Here is a 21372-nt window from a genome sequence, read left to right on the forward strand (position 1 = left end):
TTAGTAATGGTAGTGGTGCAGCTGGTTAAGGATTAATTAGTGGTAGAGGTGTGGCTGGTTAAGGGTGGATTTGTGATAGGAGTATAGTTGGTTCATGATTAGTTAGTTGTACAGGTGTAGCGACAGTATAGTGAAGGAGTATTATCGCTGCACTGTTAATCCCGAGACCCAGGTAATGTTCTGGGACCCAGTTTGAATTTTAATTCAATAAAAAAGATCTGGAATTAAGAGTCTAATAATGACCATGAATCAATGGTAAATTTTCATAAAAACCCAACTGGTATATTGACATCCTTTAGGGAGGGAAACTGCCATCTTTACCTGGTCTGGTCTACATATGTGACTCCAGACCCACAGCAATAAATGCTGGCCTAAGCCAGTGACACACACATCCCATGAATTAAGAAAAAACATTTTTAAAGCTGGTTAAGCATTGGTTAATAATAGGGTTGTGACTGGTTAAGCATTAGTTAGTGGGAGTGATTGGTTAAGAATTAATAGGAAAAAGTGAGGTCTGCAGATGCTGGAGATCAGAGCTGGAGATCCTGATGAAGGGCTTATGCCCGAAACGTCGAATTTTCTGTTCCTTGGATGCTGCCTGACCTGCTGCGCTTTAACCAGCAACACATTTTCAGCTAAGAATTAATAGTACAGGGGTGGTTGGTTAAGGGCTGGTTGGTGATGGAAATGTGACTCATTTCCTACCCTAAAGGGACATTAGTAACCCTTTGTTGGGACCATCTAGTATTCATTATTGAGTCTAGTTTTTTAGTTTAAATTTCAGGATTATTTATTTTTCCTATTGAATCCAGGAGTGCTCTTACACACAACAGAATGATTTATTTCACATTTGTTTAATGAGTTTTAAACTCCGCTATGGCTGTGATGGGAACTGAACTTCTGTTCTCAATGTTTAGTTCAGATCTCTGGATTCCCGCTCCATTACAGCACAGCCATTGTCCCAGGTTCATGGTCTCGGCATCTGTAGGGTTAGGAGTGTGGGGGTTGGAAGTGGGAGGAGGGGGGAAGGGGGTGTAGGGATATTCAATCTATCCCCAACTGGCTGTTCTTATATTAGGGCTGTGACTATACATCAAAAAGTACTCCACTGTCTGCATTGGCACTACATAAATGAAAGGAGATGCTGGAATCACAGGGTGAAAAGTGGGGAGGCGGGGGGGGGGGGATTTGTACTTATATAGCACCTTTCATGACCTTAGGGATTGCAAAGGGTTTTACAAACAATGAGGGACACTGTTGGAACTGAGTCACTGTTGTAATCTAGGAAACACAACAAGGTCAAGTTGAACACAGCAAGATCCCATTACTGCAAGTGATGCCCAGGTAATTGGTTTAGTTCACGTTGCTCGCCAAGTCTCGGCCTGGGTGTTAAGGTGAGAAATGACGCGGCTGGGTAGGGACAGACATCTCGGAACTTGACCAGTGGGTGATTACTGACGCACTGAGGATCGTATCAGGCTGGGTACAGAGGCTGACGACTGGCAGCTATCCAAATGCAGCAGAAACAACAAAGCTGTTATTGCACAGACCAGCTGAAGTCAGTAAAAAGCAAGGGATCGTTGGCAGAATGGCAGGGATAAAGAATTCACCATCCAACTGCTGAGAAATAAAGATTCCAAGCAAACATTTCTTTGACCTTGTGTTGGGAATCTCTGGCAGGACAGACTCTCCGAGCTGGTATTGCGAATATGGAGTCTCCCTGACAGGTTACTCAATACATCCCCATAGGATCGGCCATTCAGCTCATCGTGACTTACTCACGTAGAGGGAGCCTCCCCCACACAGAGGGAGCCTTACCCACACAGAGGGAGGCTCCCTCATGCAGAGGAAGCCTTACCTATGTGAAGTAAGCCTCCTCCATGCAGAGGGAGCCTTACCAACACAGAGGGAATCTCCCCCAAGCCTCTGCAGTATCTCTTTGCTTCTCAAGTTGAAAAGGAAGTTTCCTTCTCCACGTCTTTGACCAGGAGTTTTTTGCATCACTGCAGTTAGGGGAGAAACAATATGCCCCCCCCCCCCCCCCCCCCCCCCCCCCCCCGGCCATTATTTCCCATCGCACCTCTCACATCATCAGGGAGTTCCAAAATGGTTTACCGCTAATGAATACTAATACCTGTCACTAATCAATTCTTAACCAGCTACACCCTTACTGCTAAACAATCCTTAACCAGTTACAACCCTACCACTAACTAATCTTAACTAGCCACATCCCTAGTATTAACTAGTCTCATCCAGCCACACCTCTACCACTAACGAACCTTAACCAGCCACACCTCTACCAAATTCTTAATTAGCTGCATACCCACCACTAATCCTTAACCAGCCGCATCTAGCCCTAACTAATATTTAATCAGCTGCAATCCCATCACTAACTAAACTCAACCAGCCACACCTCAACCATTAATCAATTTTTAACTATCTGCTATCCTACCACTGACTAATCCTTAACCAGCCACACACCTATCCTTACCTAATCTTTAATCAGTTGCATCCCACCACTAACTAATCCTTCACTAATTGTAAATTAATCCTGAACCAATGACACCCTCATCCTTCACTCATCCTTAACCAAAAACACCCCTACCACTAACTAATCCTGAATCAGACACACTGCTGCCCATACCAGCTGCAAACATACCCTTAACTAATCCTTTCCCAGTCACACCCCTCCCACTAACCAATTCTTAATCAGCCATTTACCCATTGCTAACTAAATCTCAACTAGCTCCACATCTATCATTAACTAATCCCTTACACAGTCACATCCCTTCTGTGAATTAGGGAGTGATGGGATAGTCACTGGAAAATCCGTTTCCTGGTGTTTAAGGAGAGATAAGGATGTTGCGAATAACTTCCTTGCTCTTGTCCAACAATGTGTCTCTGCAATCTTCCACATCAATCAGAGAAGGCAGACAGAGCTTCATATTAACGACTCCTCATTGATGACAGTATCTCAGGCAAAGCAGCACTCCCTCAGGCTTGCACTGGGAAAGCCAATGAAATTACGTTCTGGAGTTGGGCTTGATCCCATGCCATCTTAACCAATCGGATGCAGAAGCTTGCTGAGAGAGATTTTACCAACTTTCCAAACCTGCGCTGACCTAGCAGTTCTCCAGGATTTCACTAATAATTGACAAACCGTGTATACGCATCAGTAATACACATGCTCCTATCCCATGCATTATGGCTAGACACTGTCCCTCATGTAGAATTCACTCAGTCACACACAACGGCTTCATATGGGTCTGGCAAACAGCTCATGCTTTGCCTGACTCACTCTCCAAAGTGTTAGAGCTGAAATAAAGACCAATCTTCGAAAGTCACTGCTCAGTGTTAGAGTACAATGGATTCCTGGAGCAGCCTTTTACATGCAACACGGTCCCTTGGGCTTTTCAAAAGATGCAAAGTTGCTTTTCTTGTAAAACATCTGAAGCTGCATTTGCTTGGATTTGCTATGCATGCCATATAGTCTTCTCCAAAAACAGCCCCAGACACTGTATCAATCAATTCATTCATTCCATGCTCCCACACAATCAGCTGGCTCCTCCTCTCTGCTCTTCCCTTCCTTCAGACCAGCAAGCTAGCAGATTCAAGCATTCCTCCTCGGAGTGTTCCACGTGGTTCAATCTGACAGGTCCCTCACCCCCAGGGAGATCGAGTGAACACAAATAGGGGAAATGAACCGGTCTAATACAGAACTCTGTACTGGGAGATGCAGGGGATGCATAAGTCACTCACATTGGCTGTTCAATGGAAGCTTGGCACTGCAGGAATGGGAAGGAGGTATTTTGTAATGTGATGATTTACACAAGAGTACAGGATGGATTAACACTCACAATCTGACTTGATTCCACACACCCAGCTCTGGTTTCTGTACAATCTCAAACAACAGACTGTAATTAATCAATAATGTATTGATCAAAATAAGCAGAGTTTGGAAGTGATAAAAAAATGGTTAAATACCTTCTTTCTTTGCACATCTAACCCATTTTGCAATCAATTCAGACTGAATCCCACACACTGTCACTGAGGTATGGGCTCCCACACACACTGACTCTCACTGGGGTACAGGCTCCCCCCCCACACACACACTCTCATTCGGATACGGGCTCCCACACACACACTGACACTCACCTGGGGTACGGGCTCCCCCCCCCCCCCCCACACACACAGACTCTTACTTGGATATGGGCTCCCACACATGCTCTGACTCTCACTAGGGTACAGGCTCCCCCACACACACACTGACTCTCACTGGGGTACGGGCTCCCCCACACACACACTGACTCTCACTGGGGTGCAGGCTCCCCCGCCACACACACACACGACTCACACTGGGGTACAGGATCCTACACACTGACTCTCACTGGGGTACAGGGTCCTACACACACACACACACACACACACACACACACACTCTCACTGGGGTACAGGCTCCCACACACACACTGACTCTCACTGGGGTACAGGCTCCCCCGCCATACATACACACACACACACACTGACTCTCACTGGAGTACGGTCTCCCACACACTGACCATGTACCACCCACAAGCCCTATCCCACCTTTGACCTTCACTCTATAGTTTCTGGGAGAAATGCCAAAAAACAAAGACACAAGAGCTGGCTGACAAACTGGGAATCCTGATTAAGTCACACATTTCTTCAAGGGAAAAACATGAAGAGTGAATGAAAACTAAATTTTATAATTTCTGGTATAAATAATGAACGTGAAAGGGAATCCATTTCCTCATGTGATTCAGATCACATTCGGTGCCTTCTGAAATAATCTGTTTCAGCTTACATGAGGAATTATTTGATGTTCCTCTCAATGGTGGTTTTTTTTTGGAAAGGGTAATCTTTGAGGAACAGGTTTTTTTAAAAAGTGTGATGAATCTAAGGCAGGTTTGGAGTTGTTTGATCACACCGTGCCCTTCAGAAATGAGTGTCAGTTAATAATCTGGGGGAGGATTCTCTGCCAGAATGAAGCCAAGGGTTTTTGCCTGGATTGAACTCTGTGCTGTGCCCCAAACTGCAAAGCATGCACCAACAGACCAAGCTTGTTTGTACTTGGCACTGTAACCATCGAGAGCAGACAATGAAGACCCTGGACACCATGTTTCGTTTGAAGATGATGAGGAGATAGATTTTGAGTACAATGTACGGGAGAAGGGCATCTTTTAGCTGACGGATGAGACTTTTGGAAAGAGAGAAGACTATCAACATCTGTGGAGGAGAGAGGAAAGAAACAGAGAAATGAAAAGACAAGTGAAATGCAGGAAGACTGGACACACAGCTGTGACTCACAACCTCTGTCTTCAGGCAGGTGCTGACAGAGGCGACAGGGGGAGGAGGTTTGCAAATGCAATGATGAACTTGCAAAGAAGCTCCAGTGACTGCAAGCCCCAACCCGAGAGACATCTCTGCCTGTGACAGCCCCTCCCAGCACAGAAAAGGCCAGTTTATCGAAGAATGGGGTTATGCAGTACGAGGGGGGAGAAATGAGATCTTACCTCTTTGAGGCGCTCCATGTCTTTGAGGTAGAATCCGATGTAGAAAAGACTAAGATACGAATTTACAAACTGAAACTGGAAAGAGAAACAAATTAAAGGATTAGGGTAGTTTCTGCCGCCATATTGAGAATTAACATCATACCGCCCTGATTATTGTTCACGTTGTTGTTTTCGGTTGTTGTTTGGTTTTTCTTTCTCCCAGGAGCTAGCCATTGTTAGCCGTCCTGGAACTGAGGGATTTGGGAGGAACATTGCAAATAGCAGCTTAGGGTTAACTGCAATTGAGTCTGCAGTCATAGCCAGCACAGAATCACAGTTGTTACAGAAGGAGGCCATTTGGCCTATCGTTCCTGAGTTGGTTCTGTTACCTAGTGTTAGCCTCCTGCCTTTCCCCATTTCCCTGCTCACCAAATAACCATCCAAGGCCCCCTCTTGAATACCTCAGTTGAACCTGCCCCCACCCTATTTCCAGGCAGTGCTTTTCATACCCTAATTACTTGCTGGGCTAAAAAGATTTTTCTCACATCACCGTTGCTTTTTCATAAAAAAGACATTAGTGAACCAGAGAGATTTATTTTTTACAGTAAGCAACAGCATAATAACATGTAATAGTGGTTTCTAAAGCCAGAATTTATGTCAGGACACACCAATAGCAGATCTCCTCCCCTACAGACACTTGTTATTTATGACAGTCCATGGTCACCTCATTAATGCTGGCTTCACATCCCATGTTTATTAACTGAATTCACATTTCAGTTGCAGCCACACTGCGATTTGAGCAGTGGTATAGCCCTCTGGTTCCTACTCCAGTGACATCACCACAATACGACTTTCTGCCTTAATCTGCTGTTAGGGAGCGAGTTGCCAAGGGATACTCGTCTTTATTAGTCAAGATGTGGAGATGCTGGGGTTGGACTGGGGTGGACAAGCTCACTTCACAAAGGGGCAGCACTCTGAAAGCTTGTGATTTCAAATAAACCTGTTGGACTGTAACCTGGTGTCATGTGACTTTTGTTCTTTATTAGTCAAGGCATTGACTATAAGAACAGGGAAGTTCTGATGGGGCTGTACATAAGACACTTGTTATGCCATAGCTGCAACACTGTGTACAGTTCTGGTCACCACACAACAGGAAGGATGTGATTGCACTGGAGGGGGTGCAGAGGAGTTTCGCCAGGATTAGAGTGATTCTGTTTTGAAGACAGAGCTGATAAGCTGGGGTTGTTTCCCTCCAGCAGGGACAGTTTGCAAGAGGGGGAATCAGATTGATTCTGGATTAGTGGTGCTGGAAGAGCACAGCAGTCCAGGCAGCATCCAAAGTGCAGCGAAATCAACGTTTCAGGTAAAAGCCCTTCATCAGGAATCCTGATGAAGGGCTTTTGCCTGAAACGTTGATTTCGCTGCACTTTGGATGCTGCCTGGACTGCTGTGCTCTTCCAGCACCACTAATCCAGAATCTGGTTTCCAGCATCTGCAGTCATTGTTTTTATCCCGGAATCAGATTGAGGTGTGCAAAGTTCTGGGGGCATCGACGATGCAGATAAAAGACAAACCTTTCCCCTTAGTAGAGTCAATAACCAAGAGCACAGTTTTAAGGTAAGGAGTAGAAGGTTTAGGGGGGATTTTAAGAAACACCTTTTCACTCAGTGGGTGGTGGGGATCTAGAACTCACTGTCTGTAATGGTGGCAGAAGACATTTAAGGAGTACTTAGATGAGCATCTGAAATGTCACAGTACAAAAGGCTAAAGTCCAAGTGCTGGGAAATGGAATAGAACAAGTGAATATTTGATGGATCAAAGGACCTCTTTACATGCTGTAAAATCTCCAGGACTGTATCAACTCCAGGATTTTGACCCTGTGACAGTGACTGAACAGTAATATATGTATTTCAGCACCTCCTGCAAGTTCCCCTCTAAGTCCTCCACCATCCTGACTTGGAAATATATCGCTGTTCCTTCACTGTCAATGGGTCAGAATAATGGAATTCCCTCCCTAAGATTAGATTAGATTACTTACAGTGTGGAAACAGGCCCTTCAACCCAACAAGTCCACACTGACCCTCCGAACAGCAACCCACCCAGACCCATCCTCCTACATTTACCCCTTCAACTGACACTATGGGCATCTACATCTACCTACCTGCGGTGGTTAAAGAAGGCAGCTCACCTCCACCTTCTCAAGGGGCAACTAGGGATGGGCAATTAACGCTGGGCCCAGCCAGCGATGCCCACACCCTGTGAGTCCGTTTTGAAAAAGCTACGATGTAAACCAATTCCTGGTCACCTGCCCTAAAATCTCCGATGTGGCTACCCTTGTTTGACAGTTCTCTTTTAAGGTGCATTGGGTAGTTTTACAACATTAACGACACTCGGCAAATGCAAGTTGTTGCTGCAAGTGACCAGCCCGGCCATTTCTCAATGTAAGAGAATGTAGAGTGAGTCAGGACACAGGGTGACAGAGTTTTGGATGAGCTATTGTTTGTAGAGGGTGAAGGTGGGAGACTAACCAGGATAGTGTTGTGCTAACCGGAGACACGAAAGGTCCAGTATATCTGCAGAAAGAAAGCAGAGTTCACAGAATTGAATTCAGGTTCAGATCCAGCTGAGAGTGTTGGGGTGAAGATTTCTGGCTGCGAGGCTCTTACGCACAAAGTGAGTTTGAGCCAAAGACCAGAGACAGGATTTAGCACAGGGTCAAGGGTGAATCAGTGACAAATACACCATATAGTGATTGGTGTCAGAGAGAAGATGGTTCTGTGCACATCCAGTGGGGTAGCATCATGAGGTTAAGACTGAGGCAGAGTGTCTCAAAATGAGGTGGTTGTAACTCTGACCCAGAAGACCATAAGAAGTATGAGCAGGAGGAGGCCATTCAGCCCCTCGAGCCTGCTCCACCATTCAATAAGATCATGGCTGATTCAACATTCCTCACATTCACTTTCCCACCCTTTCCCCATAACCGCCAATTCCCTGATTGAACAAGAATCTATCTCAGCCCTAAATATACGCAAGGACTCTGCCCCCCACTGCTCTCTGTGGCAAGGACTTCCAATGATTCTTCAACTTCTCAGAAGAAATTCCTCCTCACCTCAGTCTGAAATTGCTCCCCCTTTATTCTGTGACTGCTCCATCTGGTCCTAGACTGTGTCCGTGAGGGGAAGCATCCTCTCAGCATCTACAGTCAAGCCCCTTAAAAATCCTTAAATATGTTTCAATGAAATCACCTCATTCTTCTAAACTCCAGTGAGTAGAGTCCCAACCTGATTAACCTTTGCTCTTAAAACAATCTCTCCATATCAGGGATCATCCCAGTGAACCCTAGGGAAGGACACACCAAGATGTCTCCACTTATTCCTGATGAAGGGCTTATGCTCGAAACGTCGAATTCTCTATTCCTGAGATGCTGCCTAACCTGCTGTGCTTTGACCAGCAACACATTTGCAGCTGTGATCTCCAGCATCTGCAGACCTCATTTTTTACTCCACACTGTGATATACTGCCATTATCACAGGCCCAACAGCATACTGGGCAAAAGGTTAAAGGGATCTTCAGCTCCATAAGTGTAGGCACATCGCTAAATCAGCGAGGTGGGGGGGTGCAGGGGGGAAGCTGAGAGATAACTGTGACACCATGGGTGGTTGGAGGCACCTGGGCTCGAATCAGAGTCTGCTACTGGGCTGCAGTTGTGCTTGACTGAATCTCGAATATCATTGCTTCTAAATTTAACACTGAGCAGACAGAGAGTCTGCTGTGTACATAGGTGTACAACACGGAAACACACCGCTCAGTCCAATTCGTCCATGCCGACCAGATAGCTTAACCTCATCGACTCCCACCTGCCAGCACCCAGCCCATATCTCTCCAAACCCTTCCTATTCATATACCCGTCCAGATGCCTCTTAAACGTTGCAATTGTACTAATCTCCACCGCTTCCTCTGGCAGCTCATTCAATACCCGTACCATCCTCTGTGTGAAAATGTTGCCCCTTAAGTCTCTTTTATATCTTTCCCCTTACCCTAAACCTACACCCTCTAGTTCTGGACTCCCCCACCCTAGGTAAAAAACCTTGTCTATTTACCCTATCCATGCTCCTCATGATTTTATAAACCTCTACAAGGTCATTCCTCAGCCCCCGATGCTCCAGGGAAAACAGCCCCAGCCTGTTCAGCCTCTCCCTGTAGCTCAAATCCTCCAACCCTGGCAACATCCTTGTAAATTTTTTCTGAACCCTTGCAAGTTTCACAACATCTTACCAATAGGAGGGAGACCAGAACTGCACGCAATATTCCAAAAGTGGTCTAACCAATGTCCGGTTCAGCCGCAATATGACCTCCCAACTCCTGTACTCAATACTCTGAGCAATAAAGGAACTGACACAAGAATGACTGGCTATGTCCTTTCACCTTTCAGCTTGAAAACCTGGAATCTCCCAATAGCTTCTGTGCCCCCCAACCCAATTCTTCCTGGTCCCTCTGCTGTCCCCACACCCCCTTTTCCCCCAGAGCTTCTCTGACCTACCTGCCACTGGGGCTATAGCTGCATCAGACTCCCCCAGGGGAAGGTTACTAGGAGTGGACCCCTCCTCCTGGTGTTGGCACGACAGAAAGCTAAGACTGGACTCTCAGTCAATCCAAATTCCTGGGGATGGGCAGATCTGCATTTCACACCGGGAAGTGGGAATGACAGTGAGGAATAGAGACTTTCCTTCTGAACAGGCCATGGGCTAGTGGGGAGGGGGGAGTGGGGCTCCATCATTGACTGAGGCCCATGATTGAGGGGGTTCTCTGTGCTCAGGTACTAGGGAGTTGCCTTTGGGATTAGGTTGATGGTGGTTGTTGTGTCTGAAGGTTTGGGGGGGTTGGGGGATGGGGATGATGTGGGAGGGAACAGGTCAGGGAGGAGATTTTACTAAGGCTTTCGACAAGGTAACTCATGGTCAGCTCATCCAGAAGATTAAGATGCATGAGATCCACAGTGACTTGGCCACATGGATTCAGAATTGGCTTTCCCATAGGAGGCAGTGGGTAGTGGTGGAAGGGTGTTTTTCAGGCTGGAAGTCTGTGACTAGTGGTGCTCTGCAGGATCTGTACTGAGACCTCGGTTTGTGAAACAGGTAAGTGACTTGGAAGAAAATGTAGATGGGTGGGTTAGTAAGTTGGCAAATGATACAAAGATTGGTGGAGTTGTGGATAGTGTAGAAGGTTGTCAAAGGAGACAACAGGATATAGATTAGTTGGAGATATGGGTGGAGAAATGGCAGATGGAGTTTAATCCGGATAAGTGTGAGGTGCTACACTTTGGGAGATTAAATGTTAAGGAAAAGAATACAGTTTATGGCAGGACTCTGAACAGCATTGATGTACAGGGGGATCTTGGGGTTCAAGTCCATAGCTCCTTGAAAGTAGGTTGGGTGGTAAAGGAGGCAAATAGCATGCTTGCTTTTATTGTTTGGGGAATTGAGTATTTGAGTCAGGATGTCACGCTGCAGCTTTATAAGACATTGGTTAGGCCGCACCTAGAGCATTGTGTTCAATTCTGGTCACTGCATTACAGGAAGGATGTGGAGGCTTTGGAGAGGGTGCAGAACAGGTTTCCCAGGAAGCTGCCTGGATTAGAGGGTATGAGCTGTGAAAAGATGCTAGAAAAACTCTGGTTGTTTTCTCTAGAGCGGTGGAGACTGAGGGGAGACTTGATAGAAGTCTCTAAAACTATGAGATGAACAGCTAGGGTTGACAGAATCATTTTCCCAGAGTTGAAACATCTGATATAAGTGGAAATGCATTTAATGTGAGAGAAGGAAAGTTCAAAGAAGATATGAGGGACAAGTTTTTTTACAGAGAGTGGTCGGAGTCTGGAATATGCTGCCGGGGCAGGGGTGGAAGAGATACAATGGGGCATTTAAGAGACTTTTCGATAAGCACATGGATATACAAGGGAGGGATATGGACCAAGGGCAGGCAGAAGGGATTAGTTTAATTTGGCGTCATGTTCAGCACAACACGATGGGCAGAAGGGCCTGTTCCTGCGCTGTACTGTTCCATGTTCCATGTAGGGATCTGCAAGGGAGCAGCACCTGAGCTTGCAACTGCTGTCCCAGGCCATTCTCCTCACGCCCCTCACCCCAGGGCTGAGAGGAGGTTGAATTAGGGGTGGAGAGTGGGGAGAGGTCTGAAGGGAAAACTTTGAGAAATGCTTCTGGAATAGGAAAGCTTCAGCAGAAGCAGCTTTTTTTTTGTGAGGTGGGGACTGAGGTGTCTAACCTGGTCTTGCAATTCCCACTAAAGGACTAATATTGGCCTCAGGGCCCTGGGGAGGGACAGCTCCCAGGCTGAAAAGGGTGGGGGAGCAGGACTGGGAGCTGAGGGCTAACAACGAGGATTAGGGATGGCAATGGAGCATTAGAAAGATAGGATTTCCTTTAGGGAACAGGGTCAGAGCCAATGTAGTCAGAGTGGAGAACTGACGAAAGGAGGATCATACTATTGGGGCTATTCTATGGAGAGAGAGGAAGTGAGAGAGAAAGAGACAGCAACAGCGTGAAAGAGAGCAACAGAGTGATTGAGAAAGGAAGAGAGAGAGAGAGCACAAGAAAGGGACAGCAAGAAAGAGCGAGAGTGAGACAGACAAGAGAGCAACAGGAATGGGATTAGATCAGTTTAAGATGTCTGTTCGGCATGGATGAGTTAGACTAAAGGGTGTATTCTGAGTCAGAGAGAGTGCAACACAGCATGAGAGAGCAGAACATACCTGCAGGGAAATTAGAGATGTGTAAAAACGGTAAGGTTATGATTTTGTGGGGCATTAATTCCTCAAATATTGATTGGGATGACACTGGGATAACGGGTAAGGAAGAGAAGTGATTGAAATGGATAATCATTTGGTGGTTCAGAACCTGAACACTGCTGAAGATGAGATGACCCTGAGGTTAAACTAAACACTTGTTGTTTCTGTCTAAAGGAGAAAACAATCCAATGGTCTTCTGGGATAATGCTGACTTTACCTTTCACATTTTTATTTCAGGTCAACCAAAAAGACAATAGACATTCTCCAGTCTTACCCAGGGCAATGTCTTGAACAATCAGAGTCAACATGCCCAGATTAATATTTAAACAAAGCCTGGCAGTTACCTGTTAGTCATCATTCACTTGTGGATTCTCCAAGGCAATGATTCTATCAGTGTTCACCTTAAACTGATCAGAACTCCCTTCTCATACTGGATAAAATGTTGCTTCCCTTTACATTGAGATTTTTAGGAATTGTCCTAATGAGTACATGGCAGAAGTATTTGACAAAATGTGTCTTTTTTCAAGAACACTCAGGTTTCTGAAACATGCTTGGGAAGACGCCCTTGATCAGTAAGTTGTTGAATGAGGCTTTACTGAATCTGGTGCAAGTCAATTAGATGGGTCAAATGGATCAAGTGTCTAGGGGGGCATTTGGGTAAGAGTGATCATAACATTTACATTGGTAATGGAGGAGAAGCAGGAACAATATACAACACCCAAATTGAAAAAGGACCCATTTCAAGGAGATGAGTAAGGCGTATCCAGTGGAACCAGAAACTGACAGAAAAAACTGTAAGAGAATAGGATCGGCACATTCCGAGGTCAAAAGGTAAGGGAGCCAGGCTTTATCTGAGACGACAGAGAGAGAGAGAGAGAGAGAGAGAGAGATTATGATGAAACAATAAGGAGAGTATGGCAATGTCAGATGAATTCTACAAAGTAAGAACTGGGACAAATGCAGTAAGTTGAGTGAGAAGGTGAAGAGGAAAGAATGACTGGCAAAGAGAGAATGTGAGAATAGAATAGAAAGGCAGTGACACAAAATGGAACTCAACAATCTCAGTGTACCATCCACAAGGTGCACATAGAGTTATACAGTCATAGAGATGTACAGCATGGAAACAGACTCTTCGGTCCAACTCGTCCATGCCAACCAGATATCCAAACCAATAAAGTCCCATCTGCCAGTAATCAGCCCATGTCCTTTTAAACCGTTCCTATTCATATACCCATCCAGATGCCTTTTAAATATTGCAATTGTACCAGCCTCCACCACTTCCTCTGGCAACTCATTCCATGCACGTACCACCCTCTGCGTGAAAAACTTGCCCGTTAGGTGCCTTTTATATCTTTCCCGTCTCACCCTAAACCTATGCCCTCCAATTCTGGATTCCCAACCCCAGGGAAGAGACTTTGTCTATTTATCCTATCCATGCCCCTCATGATTTTATAAACCTCTATAAGGACACCCCTCAGCCTCCGACACTCCAGGGAAAGCAGCCCTAGACCATTCAACCTCTCCCTATAGCTCAAATCCTCCAACCCTGGCAACATTCTTGTAAATCTTTTCTGAACTCTTTCAAGTTTCACAACATCTTTCCGATAGGAAGGAGACCAGAACTGCACGCAATATTCCAACAGTGGCCTAATCAATGTCTTGTACAGCCGCAACATGACCTCCCAACTCCTGTACTCAATACTCTGACCAATAAAGGAAAGCATACCAAACGCCTTATTTACTATCCTATCTACTTGCAAATACACTTTCAAGGATCTATGATCCTGCACTCCAAAGTCTCTTTGTTCAGCATCAATCCCCAGGACCTTACCATTAAGTGTATAACTCCTGCGAAGATTTGCTTTCCCAAAATGCAGCACCTCACATTTATTTGAATTAAACTCTATCTGCCACCTCTCTGCCCAGTGGCCCATCTGGTCAAGATCCTGTTGTAATCTGAGGTAACCTCCTTTGCTGTCCACTACACTTCCAATTTTGGTGTCATCTGCAAACTTACTGACTGTACCGATAAAAAAAAACACTAAGGCTTCTTCGACAGCACCTTCTAAAAAGCCACAGGGATATAGGAGTAAAATTAGGCCATTCAGCCCATCAAGTCTTCTCTACTATTTAATCACGGCTATTGTGTTTCTCAACCTCATTCTCCTGCCGTCTCACAGTACCCTTTGATATCCCCCCCCCCCCCCGCCATACTAATCATGAACTTATTTATCTCTGTCTTAAATACACTCAATGACTTGGCCTCCACAGCCCTCTGTGGCAATGAGTTCCACAGATTCACCACTACCTGGCTGAAGAAAAATCCTCATCCAAACCCATGATTACTTAACGATTAGATTACTTACAGTGTGGAAACAGGCCCTTTGGCCCAACAAGTCCACACCGACCCGCCGAAGCGAAACCCACCCATACCCCTACATTTGCCCCTTACCTAACACTACGGGCAATTTAGCATGGCCAATTCGCCTTTGGGCTGTGGGAGGAAATCTGAGCACCCGGAGGAAACCCACACAGACACAGGGAGAACGTGCAAACTCCACACAGTCAGTCGCCTGAGGCGGGAATTGAACCTGGGTCTCTGGCGCTGTGAGGCAGCGGTGCTAACCACTGTGCCACCGTGCCACCCACACTTCCATCTAGAAAGTCAAAGACAGCAGAAACATGGGAACACCACCCTCTACATGCTCTCCTACAAGCCACTCACCATCCTGACTTGGAAATATATCGCCGTTCATTCACTGTCGCTGGGTCAGAATCCTGGAATTCCCTCCTCAGGGCATTGTGGGTCTACCTAAACCACATGGTTCAAGTAGGCGGCTCAACCCCATTTTCTCAAGGGGCAACTAGGCAATACTGGGCCCAGCTAGTGACACCCACATCCCATGAATGATTACTTTTTAAAACTGGCATTGGTAGGTAAACAGGCAATAAGAGGGAAACTGGGTCTTATTAGTGACAAAGAGGTTGACGTAAGCTTAAAAGCAAAGGACAAGACGAGAGTACTTTGAGTACTTTGTATCAGTGCTTTCTTAGGAAGAGAAGTCTGACAAAGTACTGTCCAAAGCAAAAATAGTAAAGTTAATGAATGGTGTGAAAATAGGACTCCAGGATTTTGTAAAGCTGAAGATAAATGAGTTATTTTGTCCAGATGCCTTTCATCTCTGTCTAAGAGAGCAAGTTGAAGCATACAACAGCATAATCCCTACAGTATTGAAGCAGACCATTCAGCCCATTGGGTCCACACTGACCCTCTGAAGAGCATCCTACCCAGATTCAACTCTATCCCTGTAACTCCACCTAGCCTGCATATCCCTGGACACTATGGGACAATTTCCCATGGCCAATCCACCTAACCTGCGTGTCTTTGGACTGTGGGAGGAAACTGGAGCACGCAGAGGAAACCCACGCAGACACAGGGAGAATGTGCAAACTCCACTCAGACAGTCACACAAGGCCAGGAGAAAGTGAGGACTGCAGATGCTGGAGTACCAGAGTTGAAAAATGTGGTGCTGGAAAAACACAGCAGGCCAGGCAGCATCCGAGGAGCAGGAGAATCGACGTTTCGGGCATAAGCCCTTCTTCAGGAATGAGGTCACACAAGGCCAGTCAAACCCAGATCCCTAGTGCTATGAGGCAGCATTGCTCACCATTGGACCACTGTGCCACCCAATCAATTGTAGAAGGTCTTTAAGATTCTTCAAACATGGGGATGAGGCCAGTGGACTGGAAATGTGAAACTGTTATTCAGAAAAGGCTGTAAGGACAGTCCTAGCGATTACACTGGGACTCATTTGTCATGAGTAGTGGGTAAGATTTTGAACTCTGAGTGGTTTGAATGAATTAGGTTGTCAGCACAGGTAAGTAAAAGGCAGATTGTGTTTAATCTAACCTAATTAGAATTTTTTGATTCAGTAACAGAGGAGGAAGGGATAGATGAAAAGAACGCAGTAGAAGTTGTCACCATGGATTTTAAGAAAGCATCTGTCAAAGTACTGCATTAAAAATTGCCTTTAAAGTGGAGGCTTACAGAAAAGGGGGCAACTGTGCAATTGGATTAAATATTGACTTAACTCAGAATGCGGTGAGTTATGGTCGGCCTCTGGCTCAATCATGTTGCATGTCTCCAGCCAAACTCACCAGGAGCTGCAAGAGACTAGGACCCATGGACACAGCCTTAGAATTAGAGGGGGTCAATTCAGAACAGAAAAGCGGAGACATTTCTTCAGCCAGAGAGTGGTGGGCCTGTGGAATTCGTTGCCGCAGAGTGCAGTGGAGGCCGGGATGCTAAACGGCTTCAAGGCAGTGATTGATAGATTCTTGATGTCACGAGGAATTAAGGGCTACGGGGAGAATGGGGGTAAGTGGAGTTGAAATGCCCATCAGCCATGATTGAATGGCGGAGTGGACTCGATGGGCCGAATGGCCTTACTTTCACTCCTATGTCTTATGGTCTTAAGAACAACACCTCACTTTCTGCTTGGGAACTCTGTAGCCTTCTGGATTTAGTAAATATCAAGTTCAACAGTTTAGGACTTGGGCACTTTCTCCCATGTCCTTACCACAACCCAACACACCAGGCCTTGTCATCCCATGGGCTGCTACCACATAGAACCCATTGTCAGCCACTAATTGTCCTCATTACCAGCTATTCATTTCCCCAAGGCTGACCTTTACCTATTCCTTTTTAGTTCAACTGTTTTTCTCTCCCTTTGGGCTCTATCCCCATTTACGTTACTCGTTATATCACCCCCAATGCATCTTTTGCATCAATACCAACCCTTTCCCAGCTACCATCAGTTCAGAAGAAGGATCACTGGACCCAAAACATTAACTCTGCTTTCTCTGTCCACAGATGCTGCTGGACCTGCTGGATCTCTCCAGCATGCTCTGATTTTGAGTTGTAGTTGGAGGCTGTTTCTCATAATGAAGGGTGGTAGGCAGTGATTTTTATCAAGGTTCAGTGCTCAGACCATTGCTTTATATCAATGGCTGGAATCTTAAAATAAATTTCAAAATTTAGCAATAATAGCAAACTCAGAGAAATGGCAAACAATGAGAATGATTGAATTACCTACAACAACTATCAGAATTTAACACAGGGAGGAGTGAGCTGATGAATTTTGGAAGAAGAATATTTGAGTGTGCAGAGCCAGAGGAACGGAGGGGTTCACATGGAGTGATTTTTGAAGTTGGTAGGATGTCCTGAGAGAGTGGAGGCCCCAATTAGAGCTTTCTATTCAATTTTGGTCACTACATTTGAGGAAAGATGTGAAGGTTCTTGAAAGGGTGCAGAGGAGATTTACCACTGGTTCAGTGGCCAGCAGGGAAATGGTTGTGAGCTACAATAAAGCATGCTGGGAAGTTTGGTCAAGCTGGTTTAAACTTTGGCCTCGGTTAAAACTGCAGCCGGAGATTCATTAGCAGGTTACCTAGTTGACAATAATAAAAACAGAGTTCTCAAACAATCACAGAGAATGCTGGAGAAACTCAGCAGGTCTGGCAGTATCTGTGGGCAGAGAAGTAGACAATACACAGAGAGTGGTACCTTTATGGAATGAGCTGCCAGAGGAAGTGGTGGAGGCTGGTACAATTGCAACATTTAAGAGGCATTTGGATGGAGTATATGAATAGATTTGGAGGGATATGGGCTGGGTGCTGGCAGGTGGGACTAGATTGGGTTGGGATATCTGGTCGGCATGGACGGGTTGGACTGAAGGGCCTGTTTCCATGCTGTACATGTCTATGACTCTATTTCAAGTCCAGTCAGAATGGAAGAAGAGTTTTTTATTCATTCAGAAGATGTGGGTGTCACTGGCTTGGCCAGCATTTATTGCCCATTCCTATTTGAGGGCAGTTACAGGCAACCACACTGCTGTGGGTCCGGAGAAGCGTATAGATTATAGCAGTTAAAAATGGCAGTTTCCTTTCCTAAGGAACTTGAGTAAACCAGATGGAATTCTTTTTCACTTCCTAGCTCCCCCCAGCAATAGACAATGATTTTTTGGTCATCATTACAATCTCAATTCCACCATCTGCCACGAGGCCATTGCTTCCCCCATACAGAGCTCACAACATTCACTAGGTAATTGGCAACGCTGGGGCTGTTTCCCATGAAGGAGATGGGGGAGATATGCTGGACCTGTCCGGGATTTTGATAAGGTCAAATTCTGAAAGTAACAAGCACTAGGATCACGGGTTTAATAAGGATAAGCGATGCAGGAAGTGATGTGAGGAAGATCTTTTTGACACAGTGAGTGAGAAGGATCTGCAGCACTCCATCCATGAGGATTGTGGAAACAATCGATGATTTGCAAAGGAAATTGGATAAGCACATCAAGGAAACAGGGTTGTTGGGTGATGGGCACTGTACAGAGGATTGACACCAACTGGATCACTCCGTGGGACTCCGGTAAGGACTCAATGGACTGAATGGTCCCCTTCTAATTCATAAATAGTTCTACAACAGCTGAAGACTCAATTTAAACTGAGTTAACACTTACCAAAACTAGTTTAATGATGAGGTGTTTCTCGTAGGCACTCTGTAAACGGTAATTCTCTGTAAAGCAAATAGAGAGAAACATGACTGAGATATGGCAATGTAAAAAATGAGGTCTGCAGATGCTGGAGATCACAGCTGCAAATGTGTTGCTGGTCAAAGCACAGCAGGCCAGGCAGCATCTCAGGAATAGAGAATTCGACGTTTCGAGCATAAGCCCTTCATCAGGAATATTCCTGATGAAGGGCTTATGCTCGAAACGTCGAATTCTCTATTCCTGAGATGCTGCCTGGCCTGCTGTGCTTTGACCAGCAACACATTTGCAGCTGAGATATGGCAATACTGACCTTTTGGAATTGTGCAGAACCAATCAGGAGCAGGTTTGGTCGGAATTGTGGCACAGTATAAACCCATGGGTTTCCGACATCCTCAATGCTGACCCCGCGTTGACCCTGCACTGTCCTCATGGTGACATGCAAAGACCGACTACTGACCCTATCGTGACCCTGCAATGACCCTGTGCTGACCCCACACTGACTTGCAATGATTCACGGCTGACCCCGTGGTGACCCTCCAATGACTGAGATGAGATTGCATGGAGCCCGTGGTGACCAGCGTTGACCCTAAGATGACTGGGCGTACTTCCACTTCACCCACTGGGCAAATGAAATACCCCGGAGTGAAATACCCCAAGCAGGTTGGAGGGGGGAGGCATAGCAAGGTACTGCACAGTTTGAAGAGCTGCAGCGTATCAGGAGAGTGGGGATTGTGGGGATTGTGGGGATGGAGTCAGTGGGAGTAGGGGAACAATACTCGGGCTGGTGGGAGGCAGGGATCATGAGAGTGGGTTTTCAGGGTGGGGACAAGGCTGTGAGGGTGGGGAGTGGAGTTTGGGAGCTGTGAGATAGACAGTCAGGACGGATAGGAGCTATCTAAAAATAAAATGAAGACAAATGAAACACTGAATATAACGTACACAGGAGATTAATAAACCCCACAATGTCTCTGTATATCATCTGTGTCTGTGCTAACAGTAATGAAAATTACTGGTGCCAGCTTTCCAATAAACAGATTGACCAGTCTTGTGTAAACCCCAGTATGAATTCAGTTCAAAGCCAGTCTACACTCGTAGATCTTGACCTGGTTTCATAGCGGTGCTTATGGGGTGTTCCCCGAATCACCGAAACTCTTCTGAACCAATGAAAGCTGTCCCTCTCAAAACGGCTTTTTGGGAGCAGGTAGAAGGATCTGCAGGTATCTCAGTCCTCTGTAATCTGGGAAGGAGAGCAGACTTCTTTAACCTCTCCAGTCTGTTTCTCCACCTGTTAGATCCTAGCCAACGTGTGCCATGACTCCATTTATCCAACAATCTCTCAGCTTCAGTCTTGAAATCTCCTCGTGCTTCTTGGGGGAAGAGTTCCAGATTCCCTGCGACCTCTGTGTCAGAAAATGCTTCCTGACATCGCTCCGAAAGGTCGGACTTGGATCTTAAGGTTCTGCCTCTTATTCTGGACTCCCACAACCCCCAGTTTCTTTCAAATTGACTCCATCAGCTGCTTGAATCATTGCAAACACCTCGATTAGATCAGCCCTTAAACTTCTAAACGCTAATCCACGAGTTTATGCTCCTAATTTAACCTGAAAATCCTCAACATCCACCAAGAAAGGAGGAGGTGAGACTCAACCAAGTGGAAATCTGGGAAGCTGGAAGGCTGGTTTGAGTTAGAAATACGGGTTAGAGGGTGATGTCGGTGTGATGATCATGGTAGATCGAGAGCCAGGTCTGACAGTGCAATCACAGTGTGCAGTACAATACACATCAGGTGACAATATAAAGAGTCTCAAGGATGTCCATTTTTGAACTGTAGGTTTGGTCATGTAATCTCAATATCAATATTGTGTAGACATAGTGGCAATGTCACTGGGCTCCTAACCCAAAACCCAGCTTAAAGGATTCAAATCCCACCACAGCCGCTGGTGAAATCTGAATTTAATTACAAGCCAGTCTAATGGTAGCTACATGACCACTGTCAAACGCCACAAATATCCATCTAGCTCACTAGTATTAGTTAGCTCAGTTGACTGGTTTGCAAGACAGACTTACGCAACAGCTTAGTCATCACCATCACTAGTTCTCTCTCGCTAATGAGAGCAGCCCAATGGTTTGGTAGAACAATAGCAACTTTACCACTAAACCTGGATCCGGGGAGGTTTGTCCTAATATGGTTAAAAAAGTGCCACCGTCAAGAATGTGGTGCTAGAAAAGCACAGCAGGTCAGGCAGCATCTGAGGATAATCGACATTTCACGCATAAACCCTTCATCAGGAAAAATAGTGTCACTGTAGCAATTTGTGACTCTAGAGCGAGGATTTTAATTGAAGATCGGAGATACTCAAAACCTGAGAAAAATCCAGCTGCATTTCCAAAATACTAATCCAACTGCTCTGTCAAAACTCTTCCTAATTTTGGACACCTCTCTTTAAAACTCTCTTTAACTTTTCTGAACCAGGGAGCACAAACCCAGCTGACATTCAGC

At 45.7% G+C, this 21372-nt stretch overlaps 1 protein-coding gene across 2 annotated transcripts in view; it reads right to left on the reverse strand.

Annotated features, from left to right (window-relative positions):
* The window catches only part of ano8b (anoctamin 8b), a 121087-nt gene that overhangs the window by 16895 nt on the left and 82820 nt on the right, over nt 1-21372 (reverse strand). For both annotated transcript variants that reach the window (XM_060846363.1, XM_060846362.1), the window contains 2 exons: nt 18840-18895; nt 5535-5609 (listed from right to left, as the gene is read on the reverse strand). In XM_060846363.1, the coding sequence (XP_060702346.1) occupies nt 5535-5609; nt 18840-18895 (131 nt within the window). The remainder of the gene's footprint in view (nt 1-5534; nt 5610-18839; nt 18896-21372) is intronic.

The sequence above is a fragment of the Hemiscyllium ocellatum genome, chromosome 28, assembly GCF_020745735.1.
Source record: "Hemiscyllium ocellatum isolate sHemOce1 chromosome 28, sHemOce1.pat.X.cur, whole genome shotgun sequence".
Taxonomy (NCBI): Eukaryota; Metazoa; Chordata; class Chondrichthyes; order Orectolobiformes; family Hemiscylliidae; genus Hemiscyllium; species Hemiscyllium ocellatum.